A 17990-nucleotide genomic window follows, 5' to 3' on the forward strand; every position below is an offset into this window, starting at 1 on the left:
TATTAACATTTTGGGCTGGATAATTCTTTGTCGGGGCTGGGGGTAGGGGTGCCCTGTGCTTCGTAGGATGTGTCAAAGCATCCCTGACTTCTGCCTACTAGATGCCAGTAGCACCTCCAACCCGTCATTACACTCAAAAATGTCTGCAGACATTGCCAAATGTCCCCTAGGGGCAAAATTACCCCAGGATGAGACCTACTGCTCTATCTGCCTATAAGAGGTGAACTATTTCTGGGGAAAAGACTATCATCCAAGGGCTCTGTAATCTTTTCATGTACAATTTCTGACAGTCAATCAAAGAAATAAGGAACAGGACCAAGGAAACAACAGACAATAGAAACAGATGCATGAATGACCCAGTTATTGAGATTATCAGATACAGATATTAGAATAACTATAACAATTATATTCAAGAAAAAAGATGGCGGGATGGGTAATTAGACAATATCCAGTCTGTAGCACAGAGCTTAAAAAAATATTGTTTTTGCTGACTTTCGCTCATGGTGGTTTGTTTCCCTGTGTATCCATTTGTTGATCTTCAGTTGTGAACTTATATGTGGTTTATCCTAAACTCTGAAAAATCTTAAAGCCTAAGTTGGGAACTCTTTCCTACATGGAGGATTTGTGTTAGTTTCTCACAGGATATTACTTATCGTGGCTCTATTTAGCCCTCTGTCCAGGGTCCCCAGTTTACTCAAGGAGTCTAAGGTTCAACTTCTCTACTTTTCTTTGCTTGAAGTGCTAATATTGGCTTTTACCCTCAGGACTGCTTCCATGTGAGCTTGTGGCAGTTGCTCTTGTTGCAGCTCATAGTTTTTGTTTTTGGGTTTCTAGGAGAATTACATTACTTCCAATAAACCCAGCAATGGAACAAACACTGTATTTTAGGTACAATATATTATTTGCTCTTCATATTGCTGGAAGCTAAAGCCCATATGCTATGTACTTCATTGTAATATATCTTTTGTAATGCTATTTCAAAAAGTGAAAATTAATAAAAACTCATATTTAAAATCACATCTCTCCACCAAAAAAAATAAATAAAATTGAAAATTAAGTGGAGGATAAATAAGAAACTTAAATTTAGAAGAGAATAAGTTTAGAATGTTTATTAACCTTACTTCCCACAAAGCAGTTGTCATTTTCTAGCAAAAAAAAAAAAATATGCAAATAAAAATTCCCAGTGGAACTAATACAATGCCTTATTACATAACACATCACGGCCAAGCCATCAATCCTTTGGTCTCTCAGGGAATCAGATATATTTAAGCCAAAGATGATTTAAGACAAAAGTAATCAGGGTTCCTCCAACACTGCTTTTGGTGTGATGGAGAGCTTATCGTTGTTGGAAACATCTAATCACTTAGCCTTTCTTTGTTCTCTTTTATTACCTCATTTCATTCCCTGAATAGCTTTTGCAGTAGTGATGTTAACTATTCTTGCTAGGACTGATTGAATAATCTGTTTCTTTTGATAACCGTCAGGTGAAAGCAAAAGTCATTTCACTGCAGAGCTGATATTGCAATTTCCTGTTACTTCAACGAAGACGTTGCTATTCAAACAAAGGCACAAATGTTTTTGACAATTAGCAGTTACGTTTTTGTTTTGTCTTGTTTTTGTTGTTCCGTATTCATGTCTTTGATTTCAGTGAAGATTTGAATGAGAGAGACACATAAGCACAGTTTAACTCATAATATGAAGGGACCCAAAGTAAGCTCAGGTTCTATTTCAACAAATGACTATTTATCCTGCATTTTCTGCAGTCAGGGAACTGTGAGGCTTGCATGAAGGACCTGAATTTCAAATACCTTTATTTTCTGACATCTTCTTCCATTGCCAGTATAGACAGATAATCACATGTATTTGAGTGTTCTTTCTCTTTGAATACTCTCCCTTCTTCCTCTTTCCCTTAATTGAAAGCATATTTCCCTCTCTTCCTCCATCTCTACGCTATTCCTTTGATATTCTTATCAAAATGGAGTGTCTCCTCTTATCTGGTAGAGTATAGGGAAGATAAAGCACCCTCCTTTATTTGGTCATCATTCAGTTTTTCTAGGTGGCTAAGTTTATCCATGGAAGTCTCTATGGTCTCTCCTCTGACTAAGGATTTAATTATCTTGAAATAGTAAAAAGGATGGTCAAGGAATTTTTCTCATAGGTTTTCCCACAGTCTCTGAATTGTTTCCATGACTTTTGATTACTCTCTTTTGCCTTTACAGGCAATGTTCATTGTATTCAACTGTGTTTCTATACTTAACTACTTTTACTCTCTAGTCAATGGTAGGAAGTATTTATCTTAGTTTCTCTAGAAAAGAAATTGATTTGAAGGGAGCCACAAGCAATTGTCTATTTGTGATGGAAGGCAATTTTAATATTTAAGTATAAGCTGAATGAATTAGTATGATTTTTATATGTGCATTACATAGTAATAGTCTTTGAGAAAAAATTGCAAGTACTACCATGGTATCTGCCATTGAAGTCTAACGAATTATACAACTTGACCAGAGATATTTGGAGCATTTAACCAGAAAATAGAACAAGTAGCTACAATTGGTGCAGGTTTGTGAATGTAATTCTGTGATTACATCTGAGACACTTGAGAGATCATTTAGTCTAAAAGGTTTCCATAGAGAACAGGAAACTGAATCTGTGAAAAGCAAAAGTGACTATCCCAGGCTGCACAGAACCATTTATTGAAAAAGTGAACCTATCCCCACTGCAGTGTAATGTCGCCTCTGTCATAAGTCAAGTGGCCTTATATCATATGGGTCTTTTTCCAGCATTTTTATTGTTTCATTTGTTATTTGTCTAATTTTTTTTTTTTACCAGCAATACACTCTTAACTACTGTAGCTTTATAGTATGTCTTAAAATCCAGTATTATAATTTCTCCACCCATTTTTGTTTCACAGCAATGCTTTGTTATTTTTATCCTTTTGCGTTTACATACCCTTAATGTACCTGAATACCACAGGGATAAAATAAACCTGTAAATCAATTGTTGGAAAATTAACAGTATTAAGATTCTAATTTATAGACATGGTATACCCTTCATTCTATTTATATATTTTTAAATTTTACTTAATAATTTATAGTTTTCTATATAGAGGTCTTGACATTTTTCTTGAGTATTTCCATTCTTTGTTTTTAAAAATTTTATTATTAAAAAATTTTATGTCCTAAATATTTATTTCTGCTATATAAAAAAACAACTAAATTTTTAAGTATTAACCGCTTGTGTCTTACGAATTTGCTAAATTTACTTCTCAATTTTAATACTTCATATGTAGGTCTTTTTGGATTTTCTACCATATAATCATGCCATATGTGAATGATGACAATGTTATTTCTTCCTTTCTTTACACTTTTTGTTTCTTTTTCTTGCCTAAGAGCATGAGATAAGATGTCTGTATAATGTTGATTAGAAATAGAGATAGTGGACATTCTTGTCTTGCTCCCAATCTTGGGGAAAATGTTCTCAATATTTTACTTCTGTAGGTGATGTTTGCTCTAGATTTATTTTAGATTACTTTCTTTAAAATAGGGAAGTTACTTTCTATTCCTTTACTTTTTTCCTCATGGAGGAATTTTGAATATTATCAAGTACGTAGTGTACATCTATTGAGGCAATAATATGTTTTTTCTGTTAATGTGATGAAATATTTTGCTTGATTTTTAAATGTTAAACCAACCCTTGAATGCTGGACTAAACCCATTTAGATCTGATTCTGTTTGCAAATTGCTGAATTCAAAGTTTGTGAGAGGTTGTTTGTAACATCCTTTTCCTGTAGTGTCTTGGTGTGATTTTGTTGTGAAGGTTACTCTAGCATCATTAAATTTAAATTCTAGACTTAGTTTGACATTCACAGGACATTGTTTTAATTTTATAGACTTTTTAAAATCTTAGATTTTACTGTATATTTACTTTTTGTTTTTCATTTCTTTCTTCATTTTAGTGTTTATGTTTGGGATCATATTCCTTTCGTGTGAAGAGCTTTTTATTTAATATTTCTTCTGAGAAGGCACTCTGGTCATAACTTCCTTTAGTTTTTGCTTGTCTGGAAATGTTCTCATTTTGTAATCAAATTGGAAGTATTTTTTTGTTAGGCATAGAATTCTCATTTGACAGTTTCTTTCGGAATTTTAAAGATATCATTCCATTGCCGTCTGGCTTAAGCATTTATTCTGGTAATTCAGTTGTCAGTCTTCTTCTTTTTTCCTGTGAAGATAATGTATCTCTTTATCTCTGATCACTTTTAAGATTTTCTCCTTGTCTTTCAGCAATTGACTATGCTATGTCTCAGCTACGTTGTGTGATTTTCTTTTTATTCTTTCTCTTCAGGCTTCATGAAGCCTCTTTAATCTGTGGCTTAAATTCTTTTGGCACTTGTATTAGTTTGCTAGGGCTGCCATAATAAAGTACTACTGAGTGGGTGGCGTAGAAAACAGAAATTTATTTCCTCACAGTCCTGGAGGCTTGAATTCCAAGATCAAAGTGTCAGCAAAGTTGATTTCTTCTGAGACTCTCTCTTCTTGGCTTGCAGATGGCCGTCTTCTCTCTGCATCTTCACATAGTCTTCCCTCTGTGTTGTAGTCTTATAAAATCAACAGAATTGGGGCCCACTCTAATGGCCTCATTGAATCTTAATTACCTCTTTAAAGATCCTGTCTCTAAATATAGTCACATTCTGAGGTACCAGGGATTAGGATTTCAGCATATGAATTTGGGGGGGACACAATTCAGCCTATGACAGCACTATTAGAAGTGTCTTGGTTAATATCTCTTAGAATATTATTTCTGCCTCATTGTATCTTTTATTCTGGGAACCCAAATAGGTGCATGAGATATTATTTCACTTTCAATGTGTCTCTTATGCTCTTTTTTCCTCATTCTTTTATTTTCTATGCTTCAGTGTAGATATTTTCTACTGACCTATCTTCCAGTTTACTAATCCTCTCTTCTCCTGTGTCTAATCTACCATTGAATCTCTTTATTCAGTTTTTAATTTCAGTTACTAAATTTTTAAATTCAGAATTTCCATTTGATTTTTTTTTATATATACTTCTCTGATGAATTTCTCCATTTGGTAATATAGTTTTTTGAATATATATATATATTTTTTTTTAATTTTTATTTTTTTGGTTGTACATCATATTTCGAATTCTGTATACATTACATCATGTTCACTACCTGAACACTAATTATAGTGCATCCCCTCACATGTGACCCTAATCACCCCTTTTGCCCTCCCCCTTTCCCCCTTCCCCAATGGTAACCATCAGTCCAATCTCCAATGCTATGTGTTTGGTTTTTTTTTTTTTTTGTCCTTTTTATCTTCTACTTATGAGTGAGATCATATGGTATTTGACTTTCTCCCTCTGACTTATTTCACTCAGCATAATACCCTCAAGGTCCATCCATGTTGTCACAAATGGCCGGATTTCGTCATTTCTTATGGCTGAGTAGTAGTCCATCGTGCATAAATACCACATCTTCTTTATCCATTCATCCCTTGATGGGTAAAGTCCATTACTGACAATTCTAGTTTGGTCACCTCTATCATTTTTGGATCTCACTCTATTGTCCATCTTTTCTCTTTCATTTTTTCTCATTCTGTCCTGCCTTTTGACATACCTGTTATTGTTTTTGTTAAGTATAAATCATGTTGTTTAATAAAATTGGTAGCATTTTATGAATGAAGTTATCTTCTTTAAAGAGATAATTTACTTTTTTCTTTTGGCAGACATATGTGGAAAGGCAGATAAACTAAATCCAGTCAGGGATGAAAATGTTTCTAAAGTGAAAACCTAGGATGTTTATGTGATGTTTATCAGTGCCCTCCTTCTCAAAGCTCCCAGAATTCCAATTACTGTCTTTCCATCCAGATGAAAAAGCCAAAAGCTCTGTTTAGTTTATTTATCTTTAGATGTTGTTTTCTGCTTGACCTTTCAACCTCTTGCCCTAACAAGTTTCAAACTTGACAAATGCATGAAAGAGATTATTTGCATAAAGGGTAGAACTCACTTCCCTGGTTCCTTTTTCTGTAGGATCTTGGCCTCTTAAATCCAAGCTGCCTTTGGAAATTTTGACTTAATCTTATATATTGAATTTTTATAGTCAAAAGTTATTTCTGAGGCTAGAGACAAAGTAGAGATAGGACTTTCAGGTGCAAAAGGAGTTTGTTGAAAAATAATGTCCATATAAAATACTTTGTAAGGAAATAGCATTACTCAATGTAGAAACCATAAGTTACCTGAAACGTATTTTGGCAGAGGAAAAAAAAGGAAGTGGAAGCTCATATTGAGGGAGAAACATATTAGCTATGAAAAGATGGTATACTACTTCCAATTATATAAAAAATATATAAAATTATATGTGGATCTTTTTAAGTTATATATTTATTTAACTTTTTTAAATGTCTAAATATTATGCTATAAACAAATATCATAATGGTACTTAGGAAATCCAAACAGTAACAGTTAAAAAATAGATTTTCATTTCAGTCTCTTTAAAGGTATTTATTAAGTATGTATTCCCAAATTTGAAAATTTTAAAATAGAGAGGCTTAGTTATTTCCTATGATTATAGAGCATATAAGTAGTAGATATTAAATTCTGTCTTAGGTCTTTCTGAGTCCAGATCACAAACTCTTAATCCTTACGAAAGACTGACTTCTTGGCTTCAATTTCTTCAGTGATGGGAACTTACTTCCTACCATGGCAGTACATTCCACTAAGGACTACTCCGATGGGTAGAATGTTATTTATTACAGTATGTTAAACTCTATGTCCTTGTACCCCCTACCTATTAATCCTGATTATGCTAACTGTACTGTAAAATGGCAAACTTAAAGCAAGTTTATGATGTCCTTAAATTTTAAGTTTATTGAATTTCTGGTATCTTTGACTACACAATTCCCAGGCTTTGCATATGTTTGACACAGCTTTATTGAAAAATTTGGCTTAAATCCTGAATGTGATGTTATAGAATATTTTCCAAAACTGAATGTAAAATGTGTGGGTAGGTGTATACATAATTATTGATAAAGCTTTATTTTTAAGAAACCATTTAGCTACATAGATAAATTATGTCTAGGGTTTTGCTTACATATTTTTAAATTTTAAAACATTCTTATTTTGAAATAATTTCAAACTTAGAAGATTTAATAATAGTGCAAAGAGCTTTTTTACATGAACAATTTGAGGATAAGTTGCTCAAATTGAGTTCCAGCACCCTCAAATTTAAATGTACATATCCATATACATTCTCAGGTACGTGCACATTTATATATACATGCAAAGTTCTTTCTAGTGTTTTTTGAAATGGGGAAATCAATAGTGATAGATTCAGAAGCAAAGAATAATAAAAAAAGTTATCAGTAGAAAATATTGCCTTATGGCTTTTTTTTTAGTTTTTAAAGATTAGCATTTTGATGAAAAATGTATTATTTATTGTTACATAGATTTTATTATTCAATTTGTAAAACAAATTTGCTAATTGTCCTTGATATGGAAAGAAAGTCCACACTTGTTTCAAATCAATTTAATTAGCACTCCTGAAATGTCTATTAAGGAAGTGATATATTCACTCACACTTTTGAATTTTAAAGTGGCAAAAATCGAGATTTTAAAAATGACTAGGCCAGATTCCACTCTACCCTTTTTTGCTCAAATAAACTCATCTTCAAGAAACACTTTCTGGGGCTGGCCCCATGGCCTAGTGGTTAAGTTCAGCACACTCCACTTTGCTGGCCCAGGTTCGATTCCCAGGCACAGACCTATACCAGTCATCAGCAGCCACATTGTGGTGGTGACCCACATACAAAATAGAGGAAGATTGGTGACAGATCTTAGTTAAGGGCTAATCTTCCTCAAACGAAAGAAGGAAGATTGGCAATAGATGTTAGCTCAGGGTGAATCTGCCTCAGCAAAAAAACAAAAAGAAAGGAAACACTCTCTATAGAAACATTTCTCTGATTATATCAACCACAGCATTCTCTTTCTCTGGTGAGCAGCATTTGTTGCCTGTGTCTATCCTTTGGCACTTATCCCATAGAGTCTTTCATGGTGAATTACAATTGCATATGTTTATTTATGACCTAGGAAGGAATCATTAAAGTCAATACCAAAGACAGGCCCCAGTGTGATAGGATTTATGTTTTCAGAATACCAAAACCTTGTTTCTGAAGCAAAGTACTGCCCACTGTCCAGTCAGTGGGTTTACCAGCTAGGAAGAAGGAGATTCTTATTCTAATTGATATTGGCTGCTTCAAGGTGGGCCACATGGATTAATTAAGCTCTACATTTCCTGCTTCACTCACAGACTTTTTCACCTTGCACCTGTTACTTAGTTTCTGAATTATATTGGTAAATGAGTGTGATAGTGCTACTAGTAATTTATAGAATTATTTCTAGAAAAAAAAGTGAATTGAGTAATTTTAGTTGTTATTGTAGAAATGATCTTAAGGTTGAAATGATGAGATATCCAATTCAGAGTTCTCATAGACCTTTTCTGTGATGTTTAGCTCAAAACCTTGGAAAACTTTTAGAGAAAAATGAGGCCTGGTGCTCCCATTTCCCATTTTCAATTTTAGACACTCTACGGGAGACAACAGAAAATTATATTAGTACAGCATTTGCTTAAATGCCTTATTTCCTCACACAGTCCATGATAGATTACTTTAATCCTTGTGTACTAAGAAAGCACAAACAGAAGGATTGACATTTATCCATGCTTTAAAGAGTCATGAACAGCTCTTCCTTGCCTAGCAATTTATCTGTAATGTCAATGTGACTTGAATTGTAAGAGGTCTCACTGCCCATTTTGAAATGGAAGGGGAAGGTGCCTCTTCACTTTCAAATGTCTGATGAAAGATTATTCTCACAAAAAAATATTTGTACTTAGACAAAATGGTACAGAATATTATAGTTCTCAAGCGTTTACTTCCTTCTCATAGAAATTTCAAGGGAACTTAGGATGCATCTGGCAGGAGCTTTCTCTAGTGCAATCAGGTTGCTATGGTAAACCTATTATTTTAGGCAAAGGAGGACTGTGCTAGTAAAGTGCTAATCTCTTTTCTGTTTTATGTGAGCCGCTAATTACTCTCCAACTATTGAGCATGTACTGCAAGTGTGGTTTTTACCATTTTAAAAAGTGGAAAAAATAAGGTCATGGAGAGTGTGCCTGCTGTTATCATGCTGGCAGGAGCCTTTGATGATACAGGGCTCTTCTTAAATAATCTCATTTTGGATCAGGAAATACACTTATTTTTTTAAAAGAGAAATGGAATGAGAAAAGAAAGGAACAGATTTTATGCGAGCAATTGAAATACAAGCCTCCCGACATGTGTTTTATTCTAAAAATATAAATAATAGTATCTAATATTAACTGAACACTTACTATGGGCCACTCCCTGTACTGTGTACTTTACATGGGTTAGAACACTTAGCCTTTACAATAATCCTATGTCATTAGTATTATCATTAACATGGTTCCCATTATGCAACTACAATAAATGGTTTAACTTATTCTTCCAAGGAATCATAATTAATGCTGGATGTGAAAAGATTAAAATCTAGATTTATTTAAAATCAGAGCCCATGCTTTTAATTGTATCTTTGCCATAATATTTATTTCCTTTCTTCTTTGCCTGGTTGATATTTAACAAACACTTTTAGACCCATCCACAGGTCACCTTTGCCAGGAACCTTCTCTAACCCTACAAGGTGTGTCTGCTCATGTATTTGACCTTTTCTCCCTCCACTAGTCTGTGTCTTTAAACATGTTTCTTAATTTTGTATTTTCAGTGCCTAGCACAATGCTTAACTCATAGTTGATATTCACAGTGTGTTTGTTGAATGAACAACTGAGGCATTGATCAAATTAATGCACATGTTCAAGGTTGATGAGCCTGGTTCAATCCACCATTGAACAAGAGCACATGTGTCTTTTCTATGTGGTGTAGTTTGAAGGAAGTTGAACTCATTCTCCTGCTAAACACCTCAAATGTGCATATAGGGTAGAAATGATTTGTGTGTGTGTTGTTTTCAGTCATGGCTTCTGGAGATGATTTCCATCTTTAACAGTCACAGTTCAGGTCCACACATCTACCATGTGGTGTCTGAAAATTCCAGATTTTCAGTCCTTCACAAATGCACAGCCATATTACTGATTGTAATGGAGAGGAGAATATTTAATTGGTCGTTAACACCTAATGAAGTGTGCTTTTACCCAGTTAGTTAATCAGAGGACTCTCTCCTGACTGTTAATCTGTGAGGTTAGGGGGAATGTTACCTTCTTTAGCTTTGTATCTTCACAGCTGGCATAGAGTAACTACTCACTGCTGATTTCAAGCCTGTGCCCTGTGCCTTAAAAAGAGAAGTTTGAAGAGAGTGAGGGAAGGAAAAGGCAAAGTCTAAAGCTTGAAAGACTTGTCATGATTACAGTTGTGCAGAAAGAGGAGTCCAAGGAGAAAAGAAATACCTGGAGGAAGCAGGGAGGGAGTGAACATGTGTGTGTGTGTGTGTGTGTGTGTGTGTGACGTGGAGGAGGATGGTCGGAGGCAAGGGAGGGAGTAGAGGATCATGAGGAGAAATAGGGAAACAAGAAGGAGGAGGAAGAGATATATAGCCTGAAAACAAAGACTGTCGCCTTCTCAGTTTCACATAGTTGGCCTTATACCAGTTTCAGAAAACTAGCCTCTACCGGAGATTAACACCTTTTCTTCAGGCAAGGCTTCCTGGTGTCTCTCCATTTTCGTTAGGCAAGAGTAACCCAAGCACGCCTAACTGTTAAAAAGGACAAAGAACAATAGCTAGAGACATGACTGAGGAAAGAGAGATGACCTTTCCATCCCCTCGCCCGCTCTGTGACCTTGAGAGATGACCTGTGGATACCCTTCACTGTGTGACCTTGTGCAAGTCACATATTATCTCACTCTCAGAGCTTTGTTTTCCTCATCTGTAAATTGCGGGGCTAGTTGGACTTGATCATTCTTCATGGTTTTTCCATCTCTTAACAATCTCCAATTTTGTGAAATAATTAAAGATTATTTCTACTGTAGCTGCACTCTAGCAGTTAATAAGGATGAAAACTAGTGAAATTACTAAAGTTTTGATCTTTCAATTTCTAAAAATGTAAATGAGACAATTTACCTTTTATAAAGGTTTCAAGCTACTCTTTTATTTCATCTTACAATTTAGTGGTACAGAGTTATCCTGTAAGTGGAATGAAAGTTCTGCTTTCTCTTGCTTTGTATTAGGATAATAGTATTTTGTTTGCATGTACCTTGCAGCATCTTGTGGGCAAAATCTTTTTAAAAAACCATAAATGAGAGTTTCTTCCAGGCTATGTCAGGTAAAATATTAGTAACTTAAAGATTTCAGAAATTTCAAGTACTTAATGAAACTGGTGACTTCCCAACAACGTAGAATTATTTTAAATTTGCAGTTTATTTCCATGGGATTTACTAAGAGATATGAATAATTTACTGTCGCTAATGATAATTCTGTATTTTTTCTATTATCTATGATCTATTTTTGTCCTTGGCCTGTTTTCCTTTTGGGTGTACCTTATTGGCTATTTGTGTATGAGCTCATATATAGTTTTACTTATCTGTCTTATTCGTGCCAATGTTTTGTCTCAGTTTATTGTGTATGTTTCAGTCTTGCTTATGTTATTTGCTGCTTTAAATAAATTGAATATTGAATATTTTATGGTCAAATTTATCAATGCTTGCTTTTCTTTATGTTTCTGGTTTGTTGTCGTGTTTAGAGTAGTCTTTCCCACCCAAGGGTTATGAAAACTCCCACCTATATTCCTGTCTAGTATTTTATGTTTTAAGCTTTTATATTTAAGTGTTCAATCCATTGGGAATTTATTTAGTTGTAATGAATTAAGTAAAGAGACTGATTGTTTTTGCAACATGGCTCACCAGCTTTGTTTCTTGAATCATCCATTATGCCCAGAAAAGGATAGCATATTAATTTATAGCATTGTGAATCATTAGAAAGCAATCACACCCCAAACCATGACCCAGCTGTGGAAATAGAATAATGCCAGAATCCCAAGAGCTTCCCCTTGCCTTTCTCCAATTGCTGTATGTACATACCCTCTCCCCTGAGAAGATGACCATCATTCTCACTTCCATGGTAATCACCTCTATGCCTTTCTTTAAAGTTTACCAACTAAATATATATTCCCAAACACTATAGTGTTTAGCCTTGCCTATTTTGAAATTATACCATCAAACAATATGCACTATTCTGTGGCTGACATCTTGCACTCTACATTATGTTATGAAGATTCCAGCGTGTTGTGGGAAGTAGTGGTGCTTGCTTCATTTTTAACTGTTGTACAGTGTTTTAAGAATATAACTAACATTTATCTATCCTCTTATTGACAAACATTTTGGACATTTCTTCTCTGAGACTATTAGGAACAGTGTTGCTGTGATTGTTCTGGAACATGTCCTGGTACAAATGTATATACTTTTCTTCAGGGAATATAACCAAGAATTGAGTTGCTGGTCCATAGATTATACATATTGACTTTACTAGATAATGCTAAACAGTTTCCCAAACTATTCTACCAATTTATACTTCCATTAGCTGTAAAAAGTGTATTTCCAAATCATAGCCAGATCTTGCTCCGGTCAGTTCTTAAATGTTTGTTAGTCTGATTAGTTTGGGATAGAATCTCATTGTGCTTTTAGTTCTCATTTCCCATGTGATTAAGAGGGGAGCATCTTTTCATATGTCTGCTGACCATATGAATTTCCCATTAAAACAAATATTTTAAAGTTTTGACCTTTCAGTTTCACAATAATAATAAATTTTTATTATGAAAAGGAGGCAGTAGTGTTTCTCAAAACCATTAAGTTTTTAATATTTGGAAATCTCATTCTTCAGTGTTTTTATTTGGTGCTAATACTTAGTGAAATGAAATAAGCTATACAGATGGCAGAAATTACAGACTTACATATCTTTTGTTTAGCATTAAACTCCCATATCTAATCAAGTGCTTCACACAAAATAGATTCTTAATCCATATTTGTTGAATTCCATATAAGAGATATGTTGGAGTAGATGTATCAGGGTTTTAAATTCTAATCTAGTACTTGTGGGCTCCAAGGTTGCAAATGTACTCCAAGCCTACACATCTTTGAAAGATGTTTAGCTATTTTAATGATTGTGAGAAAATTTAAATTTAAATTAAATATATTTAAATTAAATGAGATATTTTATTTTTTAAATGATTAGTTGTGCATAGAGTTATAAACTCTACCTTTTGTCAATGTCTTGATTTGGAGTTTTCTGTATTTTATGGAAGTATCAAAATGAAATGTTTAAGTGAAATCTATTTTAATCAGAACTTCTAGATATCTGCTTTAGTTCATTACTCCTCTTTGCTAGTGTATAATAAGCTTTACAATATAATTCATGGGGATTGCAGTTCCTTATAAAATGATATCATTAGACTGACTTTTTGTATGTGCTTAAAGATTATCTGCTTTATTAAAATTTAATAGGAGTGGACCAGTTCAGTGCAGAGTAAATTTCAGATAAGTTTTGGTTGGATAATATTGATAATGTTGACTGAATTAGTTTCTCAGATGGTTATTTCTATCCTTTCCATCTGTTCCTGAATTGTCTTTTAAAGAATTATTTGCTTTATTTGTATCTTAGAGTATATCTTTCTTTAGGTTTTCCTCTCAGTTTGTTATATAAAATAGCATTTATTAGTGCTAGACATGCAAACTTCCATTATCCTTCATTCTTACTTATGAGAATTTTGATTTGATAGTCATTCGAGAAGCCACAGTTATATCTCCATAACATTAAAATAGGCATTGAAATAATATCATTTAGTAAATAAAGGAAAGAGATTAGACTCAATTTCTTATTTAAAAAAAGGACAATAAATCTGTATGTCAGTGTTTCTTACTATATCAACAGAGAGCTTTGACAGGATACAGATCTCATGGTCAGCCTGGACCACAAAGAGCTCACTATTTATGGTTGGGTTCAGGCACGTACTTATCTAGTATAAAGTTTGCATTCAGTGATGTGCTAGTGATGTGAACAAAGTACTATGGAATCAGAGCAAGGGAGCAGTTGTGTCAGGTGACCAGATAGGGATGGCAAGGAAGGTTTCACAGACGAGATTAGATTTGAGCTAGCTGTTGATCTCTGGATAGGATTCTATAGAGAGAGTGGTAGAGTATGCAACAGAGAGAAGAAATGGAGAACATAAGCAAAGTCTCTGAACCTGAGCGCACTGTGAACATTAGGTACATACTTGGAAAGGTAAGTGGGGCCAAGTGTGGAGAGCTCTGTTGGAGAATTTGATCTCTGCCTTGAAGGTCACGTGGAGCCATCATGTGAAAGAGGATTATGGTATTATAAATATTCAGGTAATTAGGTATTATATATAAGATGTATTATATGTATGTTTTAAGAAAGTGAATTTTATGAAATTTCAAGTTGAAAGGAGAAGAATAGTTAATTAAAAGAAGAAAGGAATCAAATACATCATCAGATATTTTTAAGGTTCGGTGACAGATTAGCCAATGGTGACCTTCTCATAGATGGAAGGACCCAGAAAGAAGAGTAGGTCTGTGAATAAAGATGATGAATTCGCTGTGGGACATATTTCATTGATGTAGCTGTGGCAAACACAAATGAAGGTATTCAGTCAGTTTTAAACACATATGTATTCTGCGAGAGACATCCTATTCTAAATGGAAATTCTACCATTAAAGCTCATGCATTGTGTGACTATTACTAAACTGTTTACATGTGATTATTGTTTAGTGCGTCCATTCAATAAATATTGATTCAAACTTTATGAGGACATATGAGAAGTTGCAGTTAATACTGCTGGTATTTGTGAAGGTGTATGAGCAGGAGGGTGTGAGCATCACGGATTTGGTGAAATTTACTTTGGATCTTGAAGAATGAGTGGAAATTTACCTGGCAGGTATCTGTCCTGGTAGTGCTTGGACCAACGTTTTGAGCTGAGACGGCAAAATCATGCACTTTAAAAATGTGGACTGCATAAAGAATTTACTCATTTTTACATTTCTATCTGCAACAAATTAGCCTTTCTTGATGTATGATGTTTTGCCTTTCCGTCAGAAGCTATGATATCCTATAAATTATATTAGGACTGCATCCATAAAGTTACTGTAGTTAATACTTGCCTTAATATGTCATTTAAAAACTCCAACAGAAACAAGGCAAAAAAAAAAAAAAGAATTGGAAAATGGCCAATTATTCTCTGATATTTGAAAAAGATATGTGAATTACAATTTATCAAGGAAAAAAGTGTACCCGGGACCAAATATTAACACTTCACTATCCAACTTTATAGGAGAAATTTAAGACAGAGATTATCCACAATGAAATGTAGATGTTTGAACACATATCCAGTATTTAGTTTATTCTTTCCAAAGAGGCGTAGAAACCAATAATGCATATTCAGGAAACTTCCTGTGTCCCTTAAAACGATAATCAAATTGTCACCATAAATCCATATGTCCTCAAACTTAAAAATCAATGTTGTTTTCATGACTGGCACTGTACTACCTCTCAGGAGTAACGTGGTTGCTGTTTCCCACATCTGTCCACGTGGGGCTGGTTGACCGTGCCCAGCCGTACTGCTGATGGTCCTATAGTTTGGCTCTTGCTCTCCACACTCTGGATTATTTTTGTCACTCACATCCACCCATGATGAGAGCTAGTGTGATTATGCACACCAGAAGGTAACTGGGGCCCAGAAAATCTGGGTTCTAGCACCAACACTGCTAATGTCTATTTCATTGGCCTTAGGCAAGTCATTTAGCCTCAGCATGCTTGAGTTTCCTCATCTATAAATAAATTGCAGGAAGTCATGGATCCTCCTGACATTTTACAAAAAATGTGTGCTGGGATATTTTTCCAGGGAGAGATCTGTGATCTGCCAGTTAGAGGTTTTGATTGCAAACAACAGAAACCAACTTCATTAAATGAGATGAAAAGAGTTTGATTAGAAGGGCTTAGGCTCAGGATGCCAGCATGCACAACCAGCTCATGCAGCACCCCTGAGAAGCAAGGCACTGCCAAGAACCGGCCCCTGCTGCCATCACTTTTGAACTCCAGTTGCTATGTGCCAAGCTCCACCGCTCCTGGACACTCACTGCTGTGCTGTCACACTTGGCACTCTGCCACAGATCTTGTGCCTTTGCTTTCACCCTCAAGAATTAAAACCCTGGCCAAGAGTGTTTGGTGTGTCCCTGTTCTGTCTACCATGGCATAGGAAGAGGGAATATCATTAGGGGAGGCGAGGGGCTCTGCCTTCTGCTGAACTTGGGACTGCCTCCAGGTAGAAAGAGGGACTTGTCGAAGGGCAGCCAGAACAACGCTGTCTATTGCCATATCTTTCACCAGATTCTCAAAGGGATTGTGACCCCGCCACTTCTGCCAGAAAAGATTATGAATCACTGCATTAGATTATCTTTAATTACAGCTCTGAAATTATATGATGCTAAATACTAATTTTCTTTCTTCCATCATCTACCAACTCAGAATTTCTTTAACAAGATACAAATGCAGCAACAGAATGACTAACAACATTCCAGGGTCAGCCCTGAAGCATCTTATGATCATTTCAGTGGGTGTGTAATTATGATGGTTGGGCTAATGACAGAGAGTAACAGATGTCTCTGAGTAGTCACCCAGCTGAATTTCTGGCAAACCAGGGCCAATTCCTCAGACAAAAGGTATTTACTTTCTCCTACAGCCTCCTGGTGCTGCTTTATGAATGTATAAGATGCACTATGGCTTAATGATTATGTGTGCAAACTTTAAGGTTAATGAGAATGGCCATAAATTTTGAATCTATTCTTTACAAGCTGATTCACCATGGAGAGTAACATAGCTTCACTATGTCTCTGTTTCCTGTTTAGTAAAATGATAGTGATAATCCTAGTCAATTGTGGTATGATGAAAACAACATGATGGAATTTGAGCAATTATAGTGCTTTATGCATAGTTACAACTCAAGAAATAATGATGAAAGTCATCAGAATGATAATATTTAAGGAATTCCCAAACTGTAAACCTAACTCATTCCAAAAAATATTTATACGTTTAAATTTTAAGTCAAGAATAATAAAGATATTTAGGTGATGTACTTTGACACCTGTTCCATGTTACAAGGAGTTCTAAGAACTAAAAAATCGATGCCAAATAATCACTAAAATATCTCATTGAAACATACCTATAAACATTTTTTCTTATGGGGCAGATAGACCCAAAGTAAAAATATTTTTTTAAATGATCACATTATGCAAAATTATGTCAAAACGTATAAAATTGACTCACTTATGTTAAATGGTATCATCAAACGAAGTTGAATATGAAATACCCAGAGAGTTCAATAACTGAATTATTCCTCAAAGATGAATGAAGCAGAAAGTGGAAAGTAGTAAATGTGAATGCCTTCTGAGCTGTCAATTGTCACTTCAGCTCCCTACCTCCGTGGCATTTGGGCTTGACCTTCAGCTTACCTTAGGCAAGCAAGAAGAGGTATTCGCTGAACCCTTATGAGGCACAGCCGAGAGCTGCCTGGAAGATCTGGCTGGAACAGTGTGCTCGTTTCCTTTGCAAGCCCGGCAGAGTTTGCGGTCTCCTAAGTGTGTTCTCGCCTTGTATTTTGCAGGTAAATGTGAATGTGGCAAATGCACCTGTTACCCCCCGGGAGATCGCAGGGTGTACGGCAGGACGTGTGAGTGTGACAACCGCCGCTGCGAAGACCTGGACGGGGTGATCTGCGGAGGTGAGCCATTCTCACAGCCTTCAGCTCCCTGCGGGCAACTTGCTTCGCCTGCCTTTCTTGTTCTACTTATCCTTTAAAAAAACTTCTGTTAAAAAGAAGATAAACAGGGGGCCAGCCCGGTGGTGCAGTGGTGAAGTTCACACATTCTGCTTCGGCAGCCCAGGGTTCGCCGG

The 17990-nt window shown here is 35.2% G+C and overlaps 1 protein-coding gene across 1 annotated transcript in view; it reads left to right on the forward strand.

The window, feature by feature from the left end:
* ITGBL1 (integrin subunit beta like 1) overlaps positions 1–17990 on the forward strand; it is a 206385-nt gene that overhangs the window by 161752 nt on the left and 26643 nt on the right. The window contains exon 8 of the mRNA XM_014839412.3: positions 17701–17817. Within this exon, the coding sequence (XP_014694898.3) occupies positions 17701–17817 (117 nt within the window). The remainder of the gene's footprint in view (positions 1–17700; positions 17818–17990) is intronic.

Source organism: Equus asinus, chromosome 11 (assembly GCF_041296235.1).
Source record: "Equus asinus isolate D_3611 breed Donkey chromosome 11, EquAss-T2T_v2, whole genome shotgun sequence".
Lineage (NCBI taxonomy): Eukaryota > Metazoa > Chordata > Mammalia > Perissodactyla > Equidae > Equus > Equus asinus.